The following is a 25803-nucleotide window of genomic DNA, read 5'->3' on the forward strand; positions in this document are numbered from 1 at the left end:
TGATGTCATGGTCCTCTTTGAGAAGGACACACAGCAACAACAATTTCAGAGACTGACACCAGGGAATAATAACCTAAAATCACTCTCCCACCATGAAGTAGGAATATAATTGAGATTAAAATAGATTAGTTTCCAACTTTTTGCACCCAAAGAGTACTGGATTTGGAGTCAGATAAACTGGATTCAAATCCTACTGCATTTGCTTATTAGCTGAGTAACCTTGGGCAAGTTACTTTGCCTCTCTGGTCTTCCTTCTTATGTATCCTTCATCTGGAAATGAAAGAATGGGAGTAGAGGGTGTCTAGGATCCCTTCTGGTTCTAAATGTATGTTCCTTTGCTTGCCTTTTATGTTTCCCTAAAAGGTCTTGGTATGAGAGTGGTAGTTCCTTCCACATCCTGGTGGTTAAGGGCACTATACCCCCATGATATGGAAAATCTGCGTAAAACTTTTTGTCTTTCCCTTCATACTAGAGAAAAAGTTTAATTATTATGGTATTAAAAGATAAAATGTTGATATTATATAATACTGAACATATTTTTATGCATTTTTGAGTTTCCAAACTTTTTCTATGTCATCTGCTGACCTTTGCACGTCATCTGCAGCTTCCATGAAACTCCCCGAAATTCCCATTTAATTTCACATGCCAACCCTCACTATACAGAAACCATGATGAGGAAAGTCTCGATGTGAAAGGGATAACTGTATATGTATTGGTGAGTTTGGCAGGGTGGGGTGGGAGTGGAGAAAAGATAGGGGTGATGACTTAGGATGGGAATTTGTTTAAAGGGAGATTGAACAGCAGAAGCCATGGGTTTTGAAACACTCAACATTGGGATGATTTCCAAGATCTCTTCTTATTCAGAAATGCTATGATTTTTAAAAGAGCTTGGTAGAGAGGGGAAAGAAGAGACTGGTAGATAAGATAAAAACAATCCTAGCTCTATTTGCATTCTAAGGAACACCAGGGAAATGGGGACAACCTTAACCTTCCTTGTTTGAAACTCAAAGACTTACTTTCTTTGTAAGTTTTATGCCATCTGCTTCGCTAAAACTACTAGCAGTAAAAATTCTTAGAATACTTCTAAAAGCCAATGGACTTGTTTCAGAGACAAAAGAAAAAGGTAGGTTTTAGGTGTTATCTATCTATTCCAAAATAGACCTGCCTCTGAGAATCACAGGAATTTTATAGATGGGTGGCACCTTGGCAATCATCTAGTTTAACTCCATCTTTTGTAGTAATTGTTCAGTCATTTCAGTTATATCTGATTCTTTGTGACCCCTTGTGGGGTTCTCTTGGCAAAGATACTGGAGTGGTTTGCCATTTCCTTCTCCAGCACCTTTTACAGATGAGGAAACTGAGGCAAACAGGGTCAAGTGATTTGCCCAGGGTCATACAGCTAATAAGTGTCTGAAGTCAGAAGTGTCTTCCTGACTCCAAGCCTGACACTCTATCCACTGGACTATCCACAGTCTAGTTGTTCACTTTCCTCTTTTACTGACGTAGGAAATACAGCGCAGAATAGGGAACCTAAAGTCACAGGGCTGATTAGTGAAAGAACCAGAAATAGAAGCTGAGAGTCAAGAGGAGGAAACGAAACAAAACAAAACAAAGCTTAGTGGAGTAACAGAGTGGCCCCTAGAAACATAGCAGTTAAGTCAGTCCCTGGTGTCAGAAGACAAAGGAACAAGGAACAAGAAAGTGACTTAGGAGCTACTCCAAGAGGGTCTGAGCCAGTAGGATGCCACCTTATTTCAAAAATGGGCTCTGCATGGTGCTAGAGATGCACTAAATTGCAGAATTCCTACTTATAGGTTTGCCTAGCAAACCTTTAGATGGGACAAATTCCATTCTTGATCAGGCACAGTTTGGGGTCTCTCAATTAATGCAGTTAGTGACCTTCCATCCCAACCCCATTTTAATTTTCTAAATGATAAAAATGCATGTATGTGTATAAATATGTATATATAGATATAGATATCTACACACACACACTCTTTAAAGTAAACTTCATCTCTGAAAAATCCAGATTTCCAAAAAGAAATTAAGTTTGCTTTTTTTAAAAGTTTTGCACTGAAATAGGGTTTGTTTTATACTTTGATTCAAGTGGAGAGCAATGGATTTGGAGTCAGAACACCGCAGTTCAAATCCTGGATCGGCTACTTCCTGCCTCTAAAACTGGTGGGGAGGGGTTTGTGGATTAGATGGTTTGTACAATCTGTTCCAGCTCTAAATCCTATAACTGCATGATCCAGTTCAGCATATATTTACTGAAAGCTGGCTACATGCTAGAGTGGAATTCCCAAATATTCAATTAATGCAGGACTTTCCAGGAATGTATGAAAACGAAGGACAGCTGCATTTGTGGCTTCCCATCAGGTTGCAAACTAGAGTCCTGAGAACCTGAAACAGATGGGCTGCTGCCCATCCTTAGCAGGGGCCCTGGTCAGGGTTGTTGGCTTCAAATAGCTGTGGCACTAAAGAATCTGTTCTTGTCATAGGATCAGGGAGGGAAGCCCTGGAGCACCATTCCTACCAAATCCGGCCTCTAATTACCTACGTACATGACCTTGTCCAAGTTTCTGAACCTTTCTGAGACTCAGTTTCCCCTTATGCAAAATGAGGGCATGGGATTAATTAAGTTCTGAAGTCCTTAGTATTTTTTAGCCTATGATCCTAGAAGCAGCACTGACCTAGGAATCAGGAGACTTAGGCTGGAGTTCTAGTTCTGCTGCTAATCTGCTGTATGGTCTTAGATGAGGAAATTACTCCACTCTCTGGGCCCAAGCTTCCTTCTGGATAAAATGAGAGGCTCAGGCTAAGATGATCAGTAAGATCCCATGGCTTGAAGGTTCAAAATGTGGTGGAGTCAAGACAATGATGCAACTGACACTACAGGAGAATACCATCCCCTCCTTGCTATAAAGCGAGGGTTCTTAGCCTTGCTCTTTGACACTTTGGTGAAGTCTTATGGACTCCTTCTCTGAATAATATTTTTCAATGTCTAAAGTAAAATATATAGGATTACAAAGGTATCTCACTATTTTGAAATAAAGATGTATTTTTTTCCCATCTAAGTTCATGGACACCCCGAAATTTATCCTTAAACCCCAAGTTAGCAACCTTTTGTTGTAAAGGAAAGCAGAGTCAATTCTCAGCAACTCTGGCATACTAACTGGTTACCAGTAAAACTCTTCCTGTGCTGCTGCTACTCCTCAAATTTCAAGCTCTTTGCCCCCTCAAATGAGATTGTATTTACTAATCTATTTTTTACATCCCAATATCACTGGCTGCCCCTTGTTCAAAGAAGGTGCTTAAGGAGTATTTATGGAATTCATTCTGAATTCACATGGATCCAGTAATTTCCTGGATCTGAAGGCTGAGATCTCTGTTACCCAATCCTCCTCACTTACCCCTAGTGACACCTCCCCTCCAGAAGGGTTGATCCTAGGGTTAGAAGCAGGTCAGTCATGCAAAACAGGGATTCATGGGGAGCAGGGACAGCTGTCTAATTCTGGAAATTTGCATGTCATTCATTAGGCATGGTTAACTCCCCAAAGGACTGACTAAGCAAGCTAAGTGAAGTCTCTGTGTTGTCTAGGGGCAGAGGAATGGAAGGAGTGACCCCTTGGGCCCTGCTCACTTCTGAGAAATCCCAGGATGGAAAACAAGCTTTCTATAGGATGTAAGCTCCTTGTGGGCAGGGACTTTGTCATTTATTCTTTGTACCCCCCAGCAAGCACTGAGCCCAGAACATAGTAGACACTAATAAAATGCTTGTATTGGATTGCTCCAAAGCCCTCCTAGCCATTCCTCATTCCAGTCCTTCCCTCCTTTGCGCAGCCTCCTGAGGATCAGACCATAGATTTCACTGAATTTTTCTTAAAAGCACAGTACTGTAAAAGTTAGCAGTACCCTAAAAACAGAAAATCAGATTAAACACTCCCTTGTCTTCTTTCTCCTTCCTCACCCTGAAAGTTGCTTTTGAGTCTAAGTTAGGATAGAGAGGATGAGGGTCTGATATCAGCAGTCAGCTATCTCAACTGGGAATGCCCTTCAAATAACACATAGGGAATAAGGAGGGAGGGAATCTGCAATGAATGGAGTGCCAGACATGGGAGTACTCCTCTCCTCATCAAATGTAAGGAAGCCATGTCAGAATCTGAATCCATGGGGCTTCAGCTGGCAGGATCCACATGAAGATTTGGGGACAGCTGTTTGACCTCTTCCCAGGTCCTGGAAGGGCTCAAATCACACAAAGAACTCTAAGACATTGACCTTCCAGGGACTTTAGTAAAAGCCCCAAACCTTTACATGGGACATGGTATGGAAACTGATGTGAGAAACTTATCCCCACAGGTTTCTTTGGAAAAAGGAAAAGGAACAGGATTTATGAAGTACCTACTATATTCCAGGCATGTTAAGTGCATTACAAATATTATCTCATTTGATCCTTACAACAATCCTGTGAGGCAGGTGCTGTTGTTATTCCTATTTTATAGTTGAGGCAACTGAGGCAAAGAGAGGGTAAGAGACTTACCCACTATCACACAGCTAGCATCTGAGGTTGGATTTAAACTCAGGTCTTCCTGAGTCTAGGTCCAGGGCTCTATTCCCTATGCCTACTAGCTGCCTTGGCTCAGCAATCTCACTTGAGTGAGAGTAGAATTCATTGTATTTTTTTTTTTTGAGGCAATGGGGAGAGGGGCGGTAAGAGACTTGCTCAGGGTCATACATCTAGTAAGTGTCTGAGGCCAAATTTGAACTCAGGTCCTCCTGACTCCAGGAGCAGAAGTCATCCACTGCTGCTCCAGTGGAATTCATGATTAAAGACAACGATAACCACACTAATATGTTTACATGGCTTTTAAAAATATAAAGTGCTTTCCAGTCCAGTCCAGTGAGGATGACTGCCATTACAATTAATCCTATTTTTCACATGAACCTGAAGCACCAATGACTTTCCCAAGGTTAAACAGAGAATAAATGCTGAAACTGGGATCCAAACCCAGTTGTTCTGACTCCTGTTTCAGCACTCTTATACCATATTCCCTTTATTAAAAAAATTATTTTATTTTTTTAATCAGCAAAAATCCACCTTCTCTTCCTCCCATTCCCACCCCCCAATGAAAAAGGAAAAAAAACAAAACCCTTGCTATAAACATATACAGTAAAACCAAAAAAAAATGAACAACCAAACAAGCCCCAAACAATTGCTATATCCTGCCCCCCAAATCTCATTTTTGCACTCTGAGTCTTTCACCTCTCTATAAGGAGGTGCGTAACCACCACATTCCTTTTTAAGCCAGGTAAGCAACAGAGGAAAAACCTGTGGCCTGAGTCAAGGGCCAAGATTCCTCATCCGGGCCTCCTCCTCCCCCAATACCCACCCAAGACTAAGTTTAGGAGTTTTCTATTTTCACTTCCCTAGTTCTCCTCACCCCCATCCCATCCCCTAGATCTTAATCCTCTGAACAAACTCCTTCTCAGATACTATAGAGACAAAATAACAGAAGCAGATGACAGGCCAATGCAGATCTCCTCTGCCCAGTCAACAAGCATATATTAAGTGTTTACTAGGTACCAGGTCCTGTGCTAAGAGCTGGGAAGACACAAAAACCCAGTCCCTATGGTAAAGAAGGTTATGTTCTAGAAGAGAGCTATCTCAACAGCTACACAGACAACCAGCAAGGTCTATTGGACAAAGACGCCAGGACTCCTGGGTCCTATCCTCAGCTCTGCCATCTAGGGTAAGTCTCTTCTGTCCTGGGTCTGGGAAGTCCTAGAACCTGCCAAACTCAGGCACTCTCTCCCTCATAGGTAGGTTGGTGAAGAAAAGTGACAGGCAGTCTTGGAGGGAAGGGCAGGGACAGATGCAAGAAGCAAGAGCTGGAAAGGCATCATTAGTGCTCCAGCTGTTTGTGGTTCTTTATGAGTTTTCTACAGACTCTGCTGAAGAAATCCTATTCCTGGAAAGTTAGAGAGAAGAGGAAGAGGAGGAGGAGGATGCCCAGCAATGAGTCATGAGGTTGGAGCCCCGCGGAGCCGGGGTGACTGCCAGGCCCGGAATCCTTTCTCTCCCACCCTTTCCTCCTGCCTTTATGTCTTATTTCTGGCTAGCTAACAGCCAGGCTCTGAAGGATTGAATGCCCTGATCCATTTAGTATTCACATGCAAAGGCAGTGTGTGGGATATTGACGTCTGTTGGCAGGATCTTTAAAAACTAGCTAACAGTACAACAGTGGTGTATAACAAACACTATAGCAGTCAGGAGAACTGGGTTCTACTCCCAGCTCTACCATGAATTTGCTGTGTGGGCTTGAGCAAATTGCTTTCCTTCTCTGGGGCTCACTTATCTCCTCCGTAAAAAGCAGGGAGTGAACTAGATTATCTCTAAATCTCTTGCAATTTGGACATTCTAGGAGTGGGTGATTCCACAAGTGGCTCAGACAAATGAAGACTGAGAGCTAAAAAGGATGAAATATCAAGTGGGCTGGGGTAGTCCAGAAGGTTTCCTGGAGGTGCTCCTGGGGCTAAATCCCCAACTAGGATTCTAATAAGCAGGCAGGTAGAGCTAGGGTTGGACAGATAGACAGGCAGAACGAGGGCATCAAGTAGCTCTTAGGCAGAATTTCCAGGTTTTCAGGCTCCTGTTTCCCCTTCATCCTAGACCTTTTTTACTTCTAAAAAAACAAACTCAGCTTCCCTACCCACTACTTCCTCCCCCATCCCCCCACCAAATCTTATCCGATTGGGCAAATAGACTCTAGGGTCATCTTAATCCTATATTTATTTGTATACCTAGTTCATCCTCTCCCCACCCTCAGAATGAAAGCTCTTTTAGGATGAGATTGTTTCAGGTATTTGTTTGCCCAGCACCTAGGACAGTACCTAGCATGTAGTAGGTGCTTAATACTTCTCGGCTGAATGGAATGGAATAAATGCTTGTTGACTGAATACTCTGAGAAGATAGAATTGCCTTCAGGGTAGGGTGGAAGTGGAGAAAGAGTTGGGGGCAAAGACAGTGACCTTCTGAGCCCAAATGACCCCAGAGCTACAGGCTGGAGGGCAGTCTCTAATCGGATCCTGGGGAATTAGGTAGGGACAGAGGTTTAATTCTACTGCAGTAACAACCCAGAATAATCCCAGTGACCCCAGGCCCCCTCAACCCAGGTCCTATTCTAATCCACTATCCCTGCCAGCCAGGGGGCAGCCACATCCTTTCCAGCAGAGGGAGGGCGAGGGGAAGGAAGGGATGCAGCCAGTAATTGACCATAATGAAGTCCTTCCTCGGTAATTAGCAGGTGAGAAGGACGAGAGGTTAAAAAGCTCCAGCCCTTTCCAGAGGGACTCCTGAGTAATCAGCGATTACCTCACTCAAGAGCAAAAGCAGAGAGGATGGATTAGTCCAAAGACTGAGGGAGTTTTAGAAGGCATGGGGAATTTAAGGAGGTGGTCCAAAAAGAGCATAAAGGAAAGAATGGCAGGGCTAGAGAGGGGGCCATGGGCTTGTGTGAGGGTGAGGGAAGGGAGATGATCATGGATAGGAAAAGGATAGTATGAAATAGAGGAAACCACAGACAGGCTATGGAGTGTGTATATGGGGAATGGCTGGGAGGTGGGGTTGCAGGGAGCCACCCTATCCTTCCTGGGAAATATAGGATCATGGGACTGGAAGGTGCCTTAGAGGTCTTATAGGCACGAGAGTTCTTAAAGTTGTTGGAGTTAATCGATCCCTTTAGAAGTCTGGAGAAGCCTTCTCAGAATCACATTTTTAGATGCATAAAATATATAGGGTTGCAAAGAAATTAAGGATATTGAAACAGTTATTAAAATAATAAAATGTTCAAGTTCACCGTCCTTCCCCCAATCTATCCATAGATTCCCTCAGGATTTTTGGACCTCAAGTTAAGACCCCATGATCTAATTCAACCTTCTTATTTTAAAGATGGACTGAAACAAGCTTTGAACCCAGGCTGGGAGACTTGAAATCTAGGACTCTTTGATTAGCACCATATAAATTGGCTACAAAAACAACAACAAGTTATTATATAATACATGTACTGCAGAGGGGGCAGCTGGGGGAGGAAAGGGGTGGCAGATTGAGTATGTGTATGTGCAAAGCTCCAGGCAAACCACAGAACACCTCCAGGAAACAGGAGCACAAACAAAAGTCTCCTTCACATCTCCAGAAAGAAAGTCACAGGTCAGCCTTCTCTGCTGGTGCCAACCTGGTCTTGGCTGAGATTAGCTTAGTTCCATCTATAAAGAATGCCCTCCCAGAGGCCCAACAAGAGCCAAAGCCTAGCCCAAGTCCTATATGAGGCTTTCTTTAATTCTCCTTTATTGCCGGAGGCTGTGAACTTACAAACTATTTTTTAATAATTGTTATTTCAGTATAATTGATTTCTTTTGTCATCCTATGTATTTTATTTGTTGAAAAACATTATTTTGAGGGGTCCAGGGACTTTGTTAAACTGCCAGAGGTGTCCATGACACAAAAATGGTTAAGAATCCCAATTCTAATAAGATGCCCGAGAAAGAGCAAATGCCTTTTGTTCCAGCCCTGGACCAACTTGTTATTAGCTGGCTGTGCAACCCCTAGGAAGTCTTAGGAGCCTCTATTTCCTAACCTACAAAAGTAAGAATCCAGGTGGTACAGTGGATGGAGTACTGCATTTAGAGTCAAGATCCAAGTTCAAATTCTGCTTCAGACACTTACCAGCTGTTCCATTCTGGGCAAATGGTTTTATGTTTCATCTTCAGTGTATTTATCTGTAAAATGGGGATAATGATAGCCCCTCCCACACAGATTGTTGAGATGATCAAGAGATCACCTATGTGAAGTGCTCTATAAACCTGAGATAACTATACAAATGCCAGCCATTATTATTTTTGTTGTTAATGTTATTATTATAGTAATATCTGTACTAGGTTGACGTGGAACCAAAATGAGAGAGCATGTGTAAAATATGATCTGAACATTAAGAACAGTAATGACATATACACTGCAGAGATTTTGGGGTGGTGGCCTCCTCTCTACTGCACTCAGCCAAATGGCTCTGGGGTACAAGCCAATTAGAGAGGCATTAAGGAAACCTTCAATAAGGGCGGGCCTAGGTCTGGTACAAAAGAGAACACTGACCTGGGAAGTAGAGCTCTTGGGCTCAAATACCCCTTCTGATACTTTATAGCTGTGTCACCTTGGGCAAATCGATTAACCTGGTTGGGTCTCAGTTCCCCCATCAGTAAATAGAGGAGGTTGGATTAGATGATCTCAGAGATCCCTTCCGGACCCAGAGCCATTAGCCAATAATGCTTATGCCATCTCTGGATCTTGGGCATCCATCCACCAGACACAAGGTAACCAGGAAATAGAGACCCCCTACTCTGGACCCTCTAAAGATACCCAAGGCTGCTTCTCCTCAAAGACAGGGTAGAGTGGGTGACCACCCACCAGGAAGCTGACATGCAAATAGTATAGCTCTATTGAGTAAGGAGAAGGGTAATGAAGGAAGGAATGAAGAGGAGCTTGGGGAACACAACTTCCCTTCCAGGTCTTCAGGAAGTAAGGGATAACCCTGGCTTAAAAGGAATAACCACAACTATGAACACAAGAGTTAATGCTTAGAGTGCTTTAGGATCACAAAGTGCTTTCCCATTCATTATCTCATTTTATCCTTACCACAACCCTGAGAGGTAGACGGTGAAGGTATTATTCACATCAACCCCACTTTATGGATGGGAAAAATGAGGTGCAGGGATGTGGAAAGATTTGTCCACGGTCACACTGCTAGTAAAGGGTGGGGAGTCATGACTCAAACCTAGAATCTTCTGACTCCAAACACAGTGCTCCTTCCACAAGACTCATTAGGACGGGAGATCTTACCTAGAGCTAAGGGGTTTGATGGACATACCAGAGATAGTTAGGCAACTGTACTAATAAGAGAGGATTCTAATCTTTTTCTTAAAATTCCACCAACAAAAATATACGTACATTCTGCCCTGCACTTTCCCTGTGCATCTGGGGAAGGGGTCGGGGGTGGAGATCCAGGACTTTCCCATTCTATTTCAAGCTCCTAGTATTTCCCCCTCCCCCCCCAAATTCTTCTACATTTTTCCACCACATCTCTATTACTATTGTCTCCTGATGGGCCAATCCCCATCACCCCAGGCTCCAGAGGCAATATCACAGGCAGAGGGCTGAGGGGTCTAGTCTTTAGCTCTTTGTGTGACCTTGAGGGAGTTGCTTCATCCCTCTCAGCATCAGTTTCCCCTGATGTCTAACAGGATAGTTAGGAGAAAAGAGCTGAAGAAAGCTGGAAATAATCTTTAGACAGGAGTGGTAGAAATAAAACCCCATTTGTATAATTCCTAGTGCTTTTCAAAGTGCTTTCAAGTCAATTATGAGAGTGTATGATTCTCCTAATTCTGGGAGATTATCAGAATAGATATTAGCCCCATTTGATGAGTAAATGTAGTGAAGTGCAGAGGCAGTCAATAGCAGTCAGAACTCGAATCCAGGGCTTTTGACTCCTAATTCATTCTTCTCATACTTGGGCTTTGATATACACAATCCTTCCCTGCCCCCCATGCCATACATAGCCCCCCATGCCATACATACCCACCCACCCCAATTCCTGTATGACAGGGTGGAGGGCCAGCTGCCACACCCACTAGCATCCAACTCAGTTAGCACACAGGAAACCCTGGAGAACTGACTACCCAATGCATGCTTTATTTTCCACCCCTACTTGTGCTGGGATGAGCCCAGGCTGAGTCAGCTGTGTGCCAGGGCCCTGCCCTAGGGAGAGGGAGCTGTCCTGATGAGCTCCTGGCCCTGCCCAAACCTAGGAAGGATACTAGCCACCTCTTGGATCCAGGGTTCCCTGTTCCACTGTCTCACTAGGTTCTAAGTGTCAGGAAAGACTGAGACAGAAATGTTTCCTTTTCCTTTCTCTTTTTCAGTTGCTACCTTTGACTAATTTCTGTTGGCCTACCTATGCCCTCTGCTTTGCCCAGCCCACAACTCAGAGCTTAGATGAGGATATGAAAAGAAAAAAAAGTTTCATGCCCAACTCCTTCTCAATCCCACTGAATTAAAAGCCAAGAGGGTCCTGTGAGCTCTGCCTGGCACATGAACACACAGGGTATATATCAGGGCAGACCTTGGGCTCTACCCCCTCCCCCAAACACACAGCTTCAATTTATTGGATTTAAAGGAGGAAGGGAACTCAGAAGAAACCCCTCCTGCTACATTTGAGGAAACCGAATCCTGGGGAAGTCATTTGACTTGTTCAAGGTCAAGAAGATGGTAAAGCAGTCCTACTCCATCATCTTGCAGATGAGGGATGCCCATTTTGAGTTCATCCTCATAATTGCTGCCCCATCCCTTCCTCACCAGACCTCTTTGCTCACTGACTGTATAAACTACAAATACCTGGGGTATGTTTTGCATTTGTTGAGTTTGTTTCTGCGTTTCACATGCTGGTGGTGGGGACTGTGCTTGTGAAGAACTCGTGTCAGGGGCCAGATGCAAGTAACTTTTCTCTCTATTTAGACAATCACAGATTCCTCAAGTCCCCCCACCCCACCACTAGTGCAAACCCTGCTGCTGCCGATGTAGCTTGTAGTAAATAAAAAAAGGATCCTTGAAGCAGGAGACTAGAACCAGCTAGTGTCTAGTGACTGCAGGGGCCCCAAGTGGGGTTCTTGTAGCTTGCCCTTGCTATATCTCCAGGGATACAAGCTCATTTATGACTGGCCCAAAACTGAATCTTCTTCCCCTCCACTCTCCATTTCCCCCAAATTAGAGGAAGTACAAGTTGTATGGAGATGAATTGATAAGGTGACACAAGGCCCAAGTGCTGAGGCTTGGCTGAACTGTGCACTAATTTCTTCCTCAGATGGCTGTCCATCCTGACCTTGCAAAGCAGAGAGTACAGCAGTAGGGTGCACTGGAAAGGGTCAGAGGACCTGGGTGACCTTGGGTAAGTTACTAAAACTTCCTGGGCCTCAGTTTCCCCACTTTGAGAGGAGAGGGCTGGACTAGATGGCCTTAGGACTCTAAGATCTTATGAGCACTTTTCCCACCTTCCCAGAAGCCCCCTTCTTCCCTACGGAGTCCCTTCAGACCATTAAAGAAATCCTGACCCCAGAATGACTCTGATAACAGAGATGGAAGGGGGGAAGTCAGTATTAATAAGTGAAAATGTGAGTCATTTCTTCATATGTACTGGCACCAAGGGCAGTCAACCCCCACCTCTATTGACTTTTTCTGCTGATAGAAAACCCAAACATACCAAAGTGGGAGGGGCAGTATGAATAGATAGAGTGGTTCAGATGACCCTGTAACAGCTGGCTCCCCTGTGGCTCTTCTGACCAACCTGGCCCCAATGTGGCAACGCTGGGCAGGGCCTGTGGCCAGGTCAGGGCCTGGAAGGCAGGGGTAAGGGTAAGGCAGGGCCATGCAAGAGAGTGAGTCCTTCAGCCCTCTCTTTGATTGCGAGTTGGAACTTTTAGAGATCATTTAGTAAAAAACCTTTTTTACAGATGAGAGAACTGAGGCCGAGAGAGGCAGAAACGCTTCCAGATCATAAAAATAAAGGGGGTGGGGGATTAGGAAGTTCCATAGGCGGGCCCTGCTACAAACCCTCTGACTGTGAGAACTAAAAAAAAAGTTACCTAACCAACATAGAGGAAGAACAAAAACTCCAGAAAGAGGACTGTGGAAGAGTGAGAAGGAAGTCCTGCGTTGGGATCCATTGGAATCCTCTCCATGAACACACAGATAGACACACATGCACACTCCCCCCTCTGGATCCTAACAGCACCTCCTTCTCAGAGCCCAGCCCAGTAATCAGGCCCCCAGTTCTCCTCCCCCTTCCCCAGCAGTTTCTCTCTCTCCCTAATTCACAGGTTCTAACGCGTCCCTTTCCCATCCACCCTCCTCCGAGCCTCACGTCTCCCGGCTGTGCACCGAATCCATGGACAGAACCTCAGATTCGCGCTCTCTGGGCACATGCGCCTCTCAGCTCACTGCAGAGAGAGCCCGAGCGAAGGCACTGGGCCAAGCCCTTCAGTGGGGGCTTTCGGGGGACCCTTTAATTCCCTGGCCCCACCCACTAGCAGAGCTCTCCCCCTTCCGGCCCCAACTCCAGAATCGACTCACCAAAGTTCCTGGTCCCCTCTATGGGGACCTCCTGGGTGAAGATCCAGGGCGGGTTGGTGGCATACAAGGAGGTGGTCGTGGGAGTTGTATGTTTCTTCCCAAAGAGTTTGCTGAAGGTCCCTTGCACCGACTGGTTCTTCTTCATCTTGCCCAGTCTGTGTTGGGGTGCGGAGAGCTCCCTCCCACCCTACTCTGGGGATCCGCAGAGTTTGACTGGACTCTGCCCCGGTCTGTCCCGGAGGGAAGATTCTAAGAAGCCATGCCCCCGTCCCGGTGCTTGCCCCGTCACAAGCTGCAACGGGGTACAGGTGCTGTCGGCTGCGCAGCAGTCCTGGAAATGGGAGGCACCTGGACAGGTAGAAGGGCTGGTTGCTGTTACCTGGCCCCGCCCAGCCTCCGCGCCACAGCAGCCGCCCCACCGCCCAACTCCCCGGGTCACATTCCTGCCTGCCTCCTGCCTACAACCAGCCATTGTTCGGCTGGCCTAGCTCTCAGGTAGTCTGGGGATCTCTGCCCAGCAAACCTCCGTCTCAGGATGGCCACCTAGGACTTCCCTGGCAAGTCTTTGCGAGACCCACGGAATTGAGGTTCCTTGATTTCTCCCACTGCTCCAGCACTCATTGAGAAAAGGGTTCATGTCCATTGTGGTTCATAGGACCAAAGGTAGGATTTGGAACCAAAACAGAGCTTAGAGAACATCTTGACTTGTCCAGAGTTGGCCCAGATAATGAGGAATAGAGGTAGATTTCAAACCCGGTTCCTTTTTCTCAGTCCTTCAGTCTCATTCCACAAACATTTAGTAAATGTGAACTAGAGGCAGCATGGCCTAGTAGACAGTCCACTAGCCTTGGAGTCAGAAAGTCTGGGCTATGACTCCCGGACACTCTTACAAAGCTGAAACTTAGGAGCTCAGACACTTACTGGATAAGTTACTGGACCTCTGGGTGCCTCAGTTGTCTCATATGTAAAATGAGGAGGTTGGACTGTAAGGTTACTTTCAGCTCTAAATCTGTTCCTATGACCATGCAAGGAACTGAGGGGTTTCTTTAGGAAAGCCATCAGATGCCTGAGCAAGTCCCAGGTTACCTTGGGTGGATATAACTCTTCTAGGTCCCTTTTGCTCCAGGGCCTGGAAGTCAGAGGGAAAGATGAGGGAGGAAAGGGTAGGAGTCAGGTTTATACCTCTTGACAAGCCAATCAGCTGGGGAGGCTGTAAAGTGTGCGATTCAGTGACACAGACAGATACTGGACTTTCCCCTGAATTACCCTCCTAGCAGCCCCTCTTTTCAGTTCCCCTTTCCTCTATCTGACTTACACAAGGCCCAGGAATGCTGCCAGGTATCCAGATGCTTGTAGCTTTGATTTGACTCTACCAGTGTGGCATGAAAGCTTCTGATCTCAATAAACTAGTGTCCCCCAACCTTTGAGACACCTGTGACCCGATAAGGTCCTGAGGTTGACTGCTCTTGCTCTCCATTCTGTAAAGATGCTTTTTGTGCCACCCATTCATGTCCAAAGCCCATATTTAATTACAATAGCACGTATTGGAAAGAGCAGAACAAGTTGTCATTAAAGTTTTTATTAAGTGCTTATCCTATGCCAAGCTCTATACTAAGCAATGGGCATATAAATATGAGCATAAAGAAAGCCCTAGCCCTCAAGGAGCTTCTGCTCTAATTAGGAAAGGCAACACATGAAAGGAAGCAGAAAAGGGGTGGGGATAGGAGGGAGAAGATATCCATGGGGTAGGATGAGGAGTGGAGCCTCTAGAGGAACAGAGATATGACTGGCCTGGGAGCTTCCCTTGCAATGGAGGTTGTGGGAGGAACCAAGCAATCAGAGGAAGGTGTTGAGAGGGGGTAGTGTACTTCTAATATGGTGAAATCCAGGGGAAAAGTGAATTTCCAGGGTGAGGAGGCTTCTGCGTCATTGGAACTAGTTTGGAGAGTCAGGAGTGGAGCCTGGGGAGGAATGGAAGCACTGAATTTATACCTAGGAATTTTTTGTTCAAATTCTGTCTCTGGTGCTCTGACTGAGGATTAGAGACAGGTGACCAGAACAGGGAAAGCTGGTAAGGATTTCAATTCAATAAATCATTTATTAAGTACCTACTACATGTGGAGAAGAAAGTGATCTTGCACAGCCCTCCCTCACTGAAATCAAAGTCCACTGCAAGTCATGTCATCATCTCCCTGATGCTATGGTCCTCTTTGAAAATGAAGAACAAGCACAACCTATAAGTAGTCTGAGCTGCCTGAATGGGGACCCAGCCAGTTGGGCAACTCAGCTTCTCCTGTCCCTCTCTCCCTCTTCCTCTTTTTCTCCTCTACAAAGGAAGGTAAATTTTGATGGCCGAAAGCTGCCCAGTTAATTTGGGGTTTACTAACTAGATTTCTTCCTTCCTTCCTTCCTTCCTTCCTTCCTTCCTTCCTTCCTTCCTTCCTTCCTTCCTTCCTTCCTTCCTTCCTTTCCTTCCTTCCCTTCTTTTGCTTCTCTCTCTCTTTCTAAATCTTAAACCCATTTCACTCTGGAGTTCACAGACTGGACAACAATAAGTCCCTGCCCAACCACCACCATGTGCCAGGCACTGTGCTAAGCACTGAGGATTGTTCTTGTTTGTCCTTCAGAAGAGGACCATGACTTTGAGAAGGTGATGTCATGACTTGCAAGTGAACTGGATTTAAGTGAGGGAGGACTGTGCAAGGTCACCAGACTCAGTTTCTCCTTCAGAGCCATCTAGGTCCAGTGACCAGATATAGATCTGGATGACTGGAGATGGCCTTCTCTGGGGATACAAAAAGAGGCAAAGGCAGTCCCTGCCCTCAAGGGCAATCTAATGATAACCGGGCTTCTGGAGGAGGGAAAGGCTTGCCTGAATTTCTTGCCCATTCTTTTGGTTCCCTCCGTATGACCTTAAATAAGTCACTTAACTTTTGAAGTTTTCTTATCTATAACATGGGATAATAATACTTGTACAACCTACTCACACAGGAGTGGTTTGAGACAAAAGTTCTTAAACCACTAAAGACATTCGCTGTTTAACCATAGGAAAGAATGTACTGAATGCTGATTATCCACTATCAATCGATCAGTTAGCATTTATCAAGTGCCTTCTATGTGCTTGGCATGGAGCTAGTCTGGAGATACAAAGACAAAAATAAAACAGACTCTTCTCTCAAGGAGTTTTCATTCTATTGGGGAAGGAAAGGGATAACACATACATAAATAAATGGAAATTATATGCAAAATAAATGCAAGCTAAATTTTGAGGGGGAGGGCATTGGCAGCTGGGGGGGTCCGGAGAGACATCATGTGAGGAGGAGGTTCTTGAGCTGTTAATGAAGGAAACAAAAGATTATAAGAGGCAGAGGAGAGGTGGGAAAGGGGGACAGCCATTCAAAAGGCTTGGAGACTTGGATAGCTGGGAGATAGAGATGTATCCAGCTTGGCTAAGCCCCGTGAGTGATAACTCTTGCCTCAAGGGAGCCCAGAATCTCATCATAGAGACAAGCCCTACACATAGAGAACAAGTTAAGCTATTACATATACTACACACACATATATGAATCCATGTACATAGATAATAAATAGATCAACTGATAGATAGGAACTGGACCTATGATTTCATTGACTTAGGGAGCTCCATGATGAGAGGAACTCTTCTACCAAGGCAGGTTGACACTGTGTCTAATTATGTCTCTATATCTACCTATTTATTTTTATATCTATATCTATCTATCTATGTGTCTATATCTATGTATCTAATTATCTCTCTATGTCTATTTATCTATGTATCTATATCTATGTATCTGTATCTAATTATTTCTCTACATCTATTTATGTATGTATCTATATCTGTCTATATATCTGTATCCAATTATCTCTTTATATCTATTCATCTATGCATCTATATCTATCTGTCTATATATCTGTATCTAATTATCTCTCTATATCCTCCTATTTCTGTATCTATATCTGTCTGTCTATAGCTGTATGTCTATGTCTATCTCTATGTTTCTGTATCTATCTCTTTATATATATCTATATCTGTCTATTTGCCTCTGTCTCTGTCTGCTTCTCTCTCCAAAAATGGGAGAGGCACATAGCATGCAGGATATAATGGAAAGAGCCCTTGGGTTTGGAGTCAGAAGACATTGCTTGAAGCCACTTTCTGGCTGTGTGACTGTGGGAGAGTCACTTCCTCTTTCAGAACCTCAGCTTTTTAATCTATAAAATAAGGGGGCTGGATTGTGATCTCTGAAACCCCTTCCATTCTGACACTTTGGAATCCTAGAGGCACAGGCAGCACATGCCACAGGAGTTCAGAGAAGAGGACAGATCTTTGTGCAGGCTGGAGTGGCCCAGGAAACCTCCTTAGCTTTCTGAGATTTTAAGTGGGCCTAGAAAGATGGAGAGGATTTTAAGTTAGAAAGAGAGAAGGGAAAGCATTCCAAGTTGTGGATGGGTAGGAAGCACACAGGAGCTGGGAATTTAAAAACAAGTATAGGATGAGATCACTCCCCTCAAGAAGCTTAGAATCTGTGGTTGGGGAGGTGAGCTCAGCCCATATGAAACACGGAAGGAGAAACTGAGTACTAAATTGAGAAGTGCTGACTATAGGCACCGTAGAGGCAGCCAGGTACCATAGTGGATAGATCTGGAGTCAAGATAGACTTGTGTTTAAATTCTGTCTCAGACATTTACTAGTTGTGTGATCCTGGGCAAGTCACTCAACTGGAACCTGCCTCAGTTTCCTTATCTGTAAAATAGATAATAATAGCACATACCTCATAGAGTTGTGAGGATCAAATGATATAACATATATGATGCAAACCTTAAAGTGCTATGTGAATGTTAGTTATTGTTATAATTAGGCATTCTAGGATTTCAGAGAAGGGAAAGTCATTGTGGGCTGCCAGTGTCCAGGAGGGCCTCACAAAATAGGTGGGTAGGGTTTGTATGGAGGCCAGCCATTCCAAACAGAGAGAACAACAGGAGCTAATTTAGCACAGGGATAAGAGCAAGAAAGAAGTTAGTGTGTTTTAGGGGAGATCAGAAGGGAAGAGGCATCAAAGCGTCCTGGACAGGGTAATGTTCTCAGAGCTGGGAACACTTGGGTTCAGGTCTCATCTCGGACAATTTCTGGCTGTGTGACCCCAGGGAAGTCACTGAACCTCTCTGTGCCTTATCTACAAAATAAGAGGCTTGAACTCACTGATCTCTGAGTTCCTTTCCAGATATAAATCAATGTTCCTATGACATAGCTAACGGGAGGAGCAGTAGGACATGATATTGGTTAGGTTAACGGCAAGGAGTGTGTTTCCTTTTTTTCCTCTTATTTTTAGATTTCAACATTCACTTTTAGATTTTGAATTCTAAAAATTTCCCCCTCTTTTCCCAAAATGAGAGAGTACAAATATTTCTTGAGGGTCTCAGAATTTGGACTTGATTTGTGATTCAGTGGAAGGAATACCAGATGGGAGCCAGAAGTTCTGGATTCAAATTTTGCCTCTGACATGTGTGACCTGGAGCTAGTCATTAAAGCTTCTTAGCCCTCAGTTTTCCTCATCTATAAAATGAAAGATTTGGACTAGATGATCTCTGGCATTTCTTCCAAATCTAGAGTTATTATTCCGTGATAGATAATAGGGGAAATGTAGCTTCTTGAGCAAGGGAGTGAGTGACACGATGAAAGTGGCAGGTATGTGCAGTCGGGATTGGAAGAGCTGGGGACTAGGCAGAGACAAGACAGACAGACAACCCTCTGAAATCTATGAAGATCTGCCAACCAAGGCCTGTTAATTTACTTTAATTTAATTTGCTGTACTAATATTTTTTGGTCTTTTATGAACTATCACTTTCACTTCCCCATTACAGCACTCCTCTCCCCCACTTCCCATGGAACCGTTCCTCTTAACAAGGGCAGTCAGGTGATGCAGTGGAAAGTGTTAGACTTGGAGTCAGGAAGACCTGAGTTCAAATCCAGTCTGGGATACTTACTAGCTGTGAGACCCTGGGCAAGTCACTTAACTCATTTATGTCAGTTTTCTCATCTGTAAAATGGTGCTAATAATAATATCTACCTCCCAGGGTATACAGATCAAATGAGATAATAATTGTACAGCCCTTAATATGGTGCTTGGCACACACACACACACACACACACACACACACACACACATATATAATGTCTAACAGACCATGCTGTGTTCTACAATCATAGTCCACCACCTCTCTCTGGAAATAAAGGTCATGTTTCATCATTAGTTCTCTGAAATCAAGATCGATCATTTTATCAGTTTGGATCCTGATGTCTTTCAGTGTGTTTTCTTTTCCAGAGCTGTAGTTGTTATTTGGTTTCACTACATTTTTTATCCTCTACATCTTTTCATATAAGTCTTCCCAAGTTTATCTGAATTTTCATACCTTTTTTCATGTTGTCCAATATTTTATTAAAGAAACTAATTCCTTTCTACTGTTATGGTCGTCAGTCAGCAAATATTTATTAAACCCTTTCTATGTGCCAGGCACTGTGCTAAATGCTGGGGATCCCAGGAGAGGCAGCAAACAGTCTCTTGCCTCCAAGGAACTTACATTGTAATAGGGGAAACATGGTGATAATGAGAGGCTCATGGGCTATATACATAGTAGGTGGCAGGCAATCTCAAAGAGAAAGGTATGAGCAGCTAGGTGATTGAGAATGGTTTAGTCCAGATAGTAGGTTTTGATTTGAGTCTTGAAGAAAGCAACGGAAACTGAGATGGAGATGAGAAGAGAAAGCATCCTAGGTATGGCAGATTGCCTGTTCAAAGGCATGGAGATAGGAGATAGAAATTTGAGAAACTTCAAATAGACCAGTGTAACTGGATCATGAAGTTTGTGGAGGGGACATAAGAAGACCCTGTGACCATGGGTTTTATTTTGTTCTTATTGTGGTAACCTTGGACATATTTGGCAACTGGGGTTCTGTAAGGGGCACTTCTTTAAAAAAAAATTATTTATAACAGTTTTTTTAAAATTTGAGTTCCAAATTCTCTTCCTCCTGTTCCTCCTCCTTCTCTTAAGATGACAAGCAACATGATGTTGATTATGCATGTGAGGTCATGCAAAACATATTTTTCTATTTTTGTTGTTTTTTGGTTGTTTCAGTCATGTGTGATTCCATGCAAAGATACTAGAGTGGTTTGTTATTTTCTTCTCCAACTCATTTTACAAATGAAGAAACTGAAGCAAACAGGGTTAAGTGACTTGCCTAGAGTCACATAGTTAGTAAATGTCTAAGGCAGATTTAAACTTGGGAAAGTGAGTCTTCCTGGTTCCCAGTGCTCTATTCGCATCACCACCTAGCAGCCCCTCTGTTAGCCATATTTTACACACACACACACACACACACACACACACACACACACACACACACACACACACACACACACACATAAAGAATGTAAAAAAGTATACTTTAATCTGGACTTAGAGTTCATCAGTTCTCTTTCTGGACATGGATAGCATTTTTCATCATGGGTCTTTTGGAAATGTCTTGGATCACTGTCTTGATCAGAGTAGCTGAGTCTTTCAGAACTGATCATCCTTACAATATTGCTGTTAATGTATACATCATTCTCTTGGCTCTGCTCACTTCATTTTGTATCAGTTTGTCTAAATCTTCCCAGGTTTTTCTGAAAACATCTTGCTCATCACTTCTTATAGCACAATAGTATTCCATATATATATATACCACCACATCATATACCATAACTTGTTAATCATTCCCCAATTGATGGGCATCCTGAGGAGGCACTTCTTAATAGTGCTTTTAATAAATGTTACTCCCCTAGACTATACCTATTTATTTGATGATATGTCTAGTTGTGTGAGTTATTGTAAAGGCTCAGATCCTCCAATGGACAGTCACATACAAGAGGTGCAACTTTTACAAACAGAAGTTTCCTGCCTTATCTAGGACAAACAAAGGTTACATCATGACTGGCTCTGTGAACTCAAAGCAGGGAAACACTAGAGACCAGATTCTCTTACAATCAGTTAGGCACAGGGGGTTGGGTCTTGGTGGTCCAGAGACCACCAAAGGAAGAAATGTGAAGAAATACTTTAAAAAATTTTTTTTAATTTTCAGAAGAAAGGATGATAACTTGATAACAGATTGGATGCAAGGGATGAAGGAGAAGCAGGAGCTGAAGAATAAGACTGGTATGGTGTAGTTTGGTTGGGAGTCAGAAGACCTGGGCTTAATTCCTTTTTTTTTTTCCTACTTTTAGTTGTATGACCTTGGACAAAGGAGGAGGGGAAGGGAATAAACATTTATTAAACACCTACTAAATGCCAACCACTTTGGAAAAATTATGTCATTTGATATTCACAACTACCCTGGGAGGTGGGTGTTATATTATTCCCCCCATTTTATAGACCAGAAAACGGAAGCAGACAGAGGTTACATAACTTGTCCAGGGTCACACAGCTAGTAAGTGTCTGAGGCTGGATTTGAACTCGTCTTCTTGATTCCAGTGCACGGGGCTCTCTCCATCCACGGGGTCACCTAGCAGTCATCTCAGCCTCTCTGGTCTTCCCTTTCCTTATCTCTAAAATGAGGGAGTTGGATTAAATGACCTTTAAGATTTCTTCCAACTCTAAACCTTTGATCTTGTGACATCTCTGAACTTTTTCTCTTTTTTTGTTTATTTTATGGCAATGCCAGAGGCTGGAAACATCATACAAATTTCAGCGGGGTATGGGTGTAATGCCCTTCTTGACATCTTGATCCTTTCACCAGAATCTCCCAAAGGGGTTTCTCAGACATGAAGCTGTTATGCCTCTTTTACAGATGGCTGAACAGAGTCTAGAAAAGGCCTTGCATCCAAGCTATTATCAAGGCCACCACAGTGACTGAGGTGGGGAGCAGAACCCAGGTTTATGAAGATTTCAGCCCCCTCCAGTATCCTCCCTCTGTCCCCTTCCTCTGGATTTCATCCTGTTAGCTTGACAAGTTTCAAGATGGGGAGCACAGGGTGGGGGTTCCCTAGGGCAAGGATGGGGCCTAATTCTCCATCTAGTTCAACGCCCTTCGTATTGTTTATGTTCAGTCCCAACTATACTCACCTAATAATAACAACCAACACCCTTGGTCCCCCAGTAAAAGAAACAGTCAAATAACAGGGCTCCCCACTGGAAACAGACAAAAGCACCATTCCTATAATTAAATAGCTAGTTTCATAATTACCTTGTAACCCCAGAGAGCAGAGTTGATCATCAGTCACCTGAAATCTGAGATGGAGATAGGGCCTGGAATCTGGGATTCTCCTCTTTCCAGAGTCAAGGACAGATTTCCAACATGGGATTTCCTGACCAAATAGGAAAGGCATTTGAGAAACAACACAAGACAAGTGGATATTCCTTAGGTAACATGTGGGTGTCCAGTGGACAGGAATGGTCTGGGATAGACTCGCCTGACAGGAGGCAGGGGAAGAGCTGAAATGATATACTAACCTCACTTTTCCTCTTCCAACACAGGGCCATGGCCCCAAGAGTTCCAGCTGAGTCTCTTAGATCAACCCTTTCCATCCACGATGCCACCACCGAAGTCCAGGAGTTCATCAGTTCACATTTGGATTATGAAAGCACCTTCCTAGTTGAATGCCCTTTTCCCAGCCTCTCCCAATATTTCTTACACATTGGCAACAGAGGAAAGAACAATGCTTGGTCAACTTTAAAGTGATTTTTGAATGTAAAATTTTATTTTTCAAATACCACTTTCCTCATGGGACTATAGATTTAGAGCAAGAAGGAACTTTGCAGGCCACCTAGTCCAACCCCCTCATCCTAAAGATGGGGAAAATGAAACCCAGAGGGGCTGGCTTGTTCAAAACCACACATCTCACCTCTGCTCAAGAACCATCAATGGCTGCCTACTGCCTAAGGAAAATAAGTCCACCTAGTGGGGGATCTCAGAGGCCATCTAGTGGTAGTATTTTAGGATCATAGCTCTAGAGTTGGAAGGACTCTTAGAGACCATGAAGGTCAGCCTCTTCATTTTCCACAGAGGGACCAAGAGAAATTAAGTGACTTGTCCAAGGTTACACAGGTAGTAACTTATCAGAGAGAGGGAGTTGAACCCAGATATTCTGATTCCAGAACCAAAGCTCTTTCTACAGCATGGCTGGGGAGATCATTGTGGACTTGAGGGAAGGGAAGACTTCCTGGAACCAATGAGACTTAATCTGGGTTTGGACCAGGAAATTAGACCAGAAATTGTAGAAGGAAAATTCAAAACCAGAAATTATCCATTTAGCTATTTCCTATAAGATATAGGTACAAAGAAATCTCCTGAGGTCCTTGGCCTTTTTACTTCTTTCCAAGCCTGCGTAAATGACAGGTCCTAGCCTGGAAAGACTTGGTCTTGCTGTGCTCGGATGGATCGGGGTTAGGAACCCCTCCTTTTTTTAAATTTCTAAACTTCTTTTACAGTGACCTTTCACCTCTTCCATCCTTTTCCTCAGTGGTGAGGGTTCCAGTCTCCTGATAGCTTTCTTGACTGCTTCTAAGTGTCTCCTTAGGCCAGAAGCAGGCCAATCTCCTCTGCCCATTTCTCAACCACTATGAAGGGTCTACAATGTGCATATTGTACAAAAAGGTACAAAATGGCATGGTCCCTGCCCTTAAAGGGATTACAGCTTACTGGGAGTAGGGAAAGGGTATATTGTGAAAAATAATAAAAATTTGTTCAGTCATGTCCAGTTTTTTGAAAACCCATCTGGAGTTTTCCTGGCAAAGATACTCAAATGGTTTGCCATTTTCTTCTCCAGTTCATTTACAGATGAGGAAACTGAGGTAAACAGGGAGAAGTGACTGGATGTGTAACAGCTTCATGTTTGAGAAATACTTAAGGAGAGTCTGGTGAAAGGGTCAAGGTGTCAAGAGCAGCATTTCACCCATATCCCCCTGAAGTTTTAGCAGTTTGTATGATTTTTACAGCCTCTGGCATGGTCATAAAATAAACATGCAAAAAAGGGAAAAAGTTCAGAGATGGCAAAGGATTAAATGTTTTGAGTTGGAAGAAATCTTAAAGGTCATTTCATTAGCTTCCTCATTTTAGAGATGAGGAAAATGAAGGCCAAAGAGGTGCAGACTTGACTGCTAGGTGGCCCAGTGGATGGATAGAGTTCTGTGACCTAGAATCAAGAAGACTTGGGTTCAAATTCAGCCTCAGACACTTACTAGTTTTGTGACCCTGGACAACCAAGGGTCACATGGATAGTAAGTGTCTGAGGTCAGGTTTGAACTTAGGAAGATCAGTCTTCTTGACTCTAGGCCCAAGTACTCTATCCACTGCCCTACCTAGCTGTCCCTAATACTAATAATAGCTGGCATTTATTTAGAACTTTAGGTTTGCAAAGGGTTTTACATATATTAACTCATTTAGATCTTACAACAATCCTGGGAAGTAAGTGCTATTATTATAATTTTACATATGAGAAAACTGAGGCTTAAGAGGGTTCTAGAGAACTTGTCCAGGTCCCCCAGCCAGTAAGTGTCTGAAAAGGGATTTAAACGCAGGTCCAGTACTCCATCCACTGTACCACCTGCTGCCAAGGTAGCATTCTAACTGGGTTCCCTGCCTCAAGTCTCTCCCCTCTCCCATCCATCCTACACTTGGCTGCCACTGTGATTTTTCTCAAGTATAGACTCACCTTGCCACCTGCTACTCAGTGATCTCCAGTGGCTCCCTGTTACCTCTAGGATCAAATACAAATTTCTCTGCTTGGCATTTAGTTTTTAATTTTTTGGTCACTTTTGGTTTTATCAACAGCTTTTATTTTTACATTATACGCACTTTCAGATTGCTTCCACTTTGTAACTGGGGTCTCTAACTGGGCCCCTTACTACCTTTCCAATCCAAATTCACTTTACTCTGCTCCACAGTCTTTATAATCCAGCTAAAATGACCCACTTGTCAGTCCTTGAACCTACTGCTCCATCTCCCATCTCCATGCCTTTGCATTGGTTGTTCCCCATGCCTGGAACATTTTCCCTCCTCACTTCAGCTTTTTACTTTCCCTGGCTTCCTTCAAGTCTCAGCTTAAGTCTGACTTTCTGCAAGAGTTCTTCCCTTTTTCCTCCAGCTGCTAGTACCTTCCCTTCTGAGATTACCAGCCATCTACTGAGTACATACCTCATTAGGTACATGTTTATTTCTCCCCTTAGAGATTGGAGACTGGTTTTTTTGGCTTTTGGCTGTCTCTCCAGCACTTGGCACAGTCAATGCCTGGCATATAGTAAAATCAACTGAAATGTGATAGATGCAAAAAAATTGAGAACTAGGCATAAAATTGCAGGAAAATGTGAGAATGCTTAGAGCTGATAGGATCAGGGAAGGCTATGGAGGAAGCACCTGAGCTGAGCTGGAAGTTAAGAAGGTAGAGACGAGGAATGGAAGGCAGCTTATATAAGGAAGCATGGAAGCAGGAGACTTTGGGATGAGATGGGAAGGGGAGAGGGAAGCTGGAAGTTTTGACTGTATTATCTATCATAAAGTGTGAAAGGGGGCATAAAAGAAAGTAAAGATGGAAAGGTAAGTTGGAGCAAGACTGTGGAGATCCAGGCCAAAGTATCCATTAAACAAC

The 25803-nt window shown here is 43.8% G+C and overlaps 2 protein-coding genes across 4 annotated transcripts in view; one reads left to right on the top strand and one right to left on the bottom strand.

The window, feature by feature from the left end:
• C2H6orf132 (chromosome 2 C6orf132 homolog) overlaps nucleotides 1–13316 on the bottom strand; it is a 45752-nt gene extending 32436 nt beyond the window's left edge. Inside the window, exon 1 of the mRNA XM_072642091.1 lies at nucleotides 13172–13316. Within this exon, the coding sequence (XP_072498192.1) occupies nucleotides 13172–13316 (145 nt within the window). The remainder of the gene's footprint in view (nucleotides 1–13171) is intronic.
• Nucleotides 1–25803, top strand: part of GUCA1A (guanylate cyclase activator 1A) — a 101402-nt gene that overhangs the window by 35823 nt on the left and 39776 nt on the right. Inside the window, exons 1-2 of one of the 3 annotated variants that reach the window (XM_072642092.1) lie at nucleotides 5457–5750; nucleotides 11907–11990. The gene's annotated coding sequence lies outside the window, so the exon portion shown is untranslated. Of the gene's footprint in view, nucleotides 1–5456; nucleotides 5751–11906; nucleotides 11991–13558; nucleotides 13835–25803 lie in introns of those variants that run through there. The other 2 variants (XM_072642093.1, XM_072642094.1) reach the window with 2 other exon arrangements.

The sequence above is a fragment of the Notamacropus eugenii genome, chromosome 2 (genome assembly GCF_028372415.1).
Source record: "Notamacropus eugenii isolate mMacEug1 chromosome 2, mMacEug1.pri_v2, whole genome shotgun sequence".
Taxonomy (NCBI): domain Eukaryota; kingdom Metazoa; phylum Chordata; class Mammalia; order Diprotodontia; family Macropodidae; genus Notamacropus; species Notamacropus eugenii.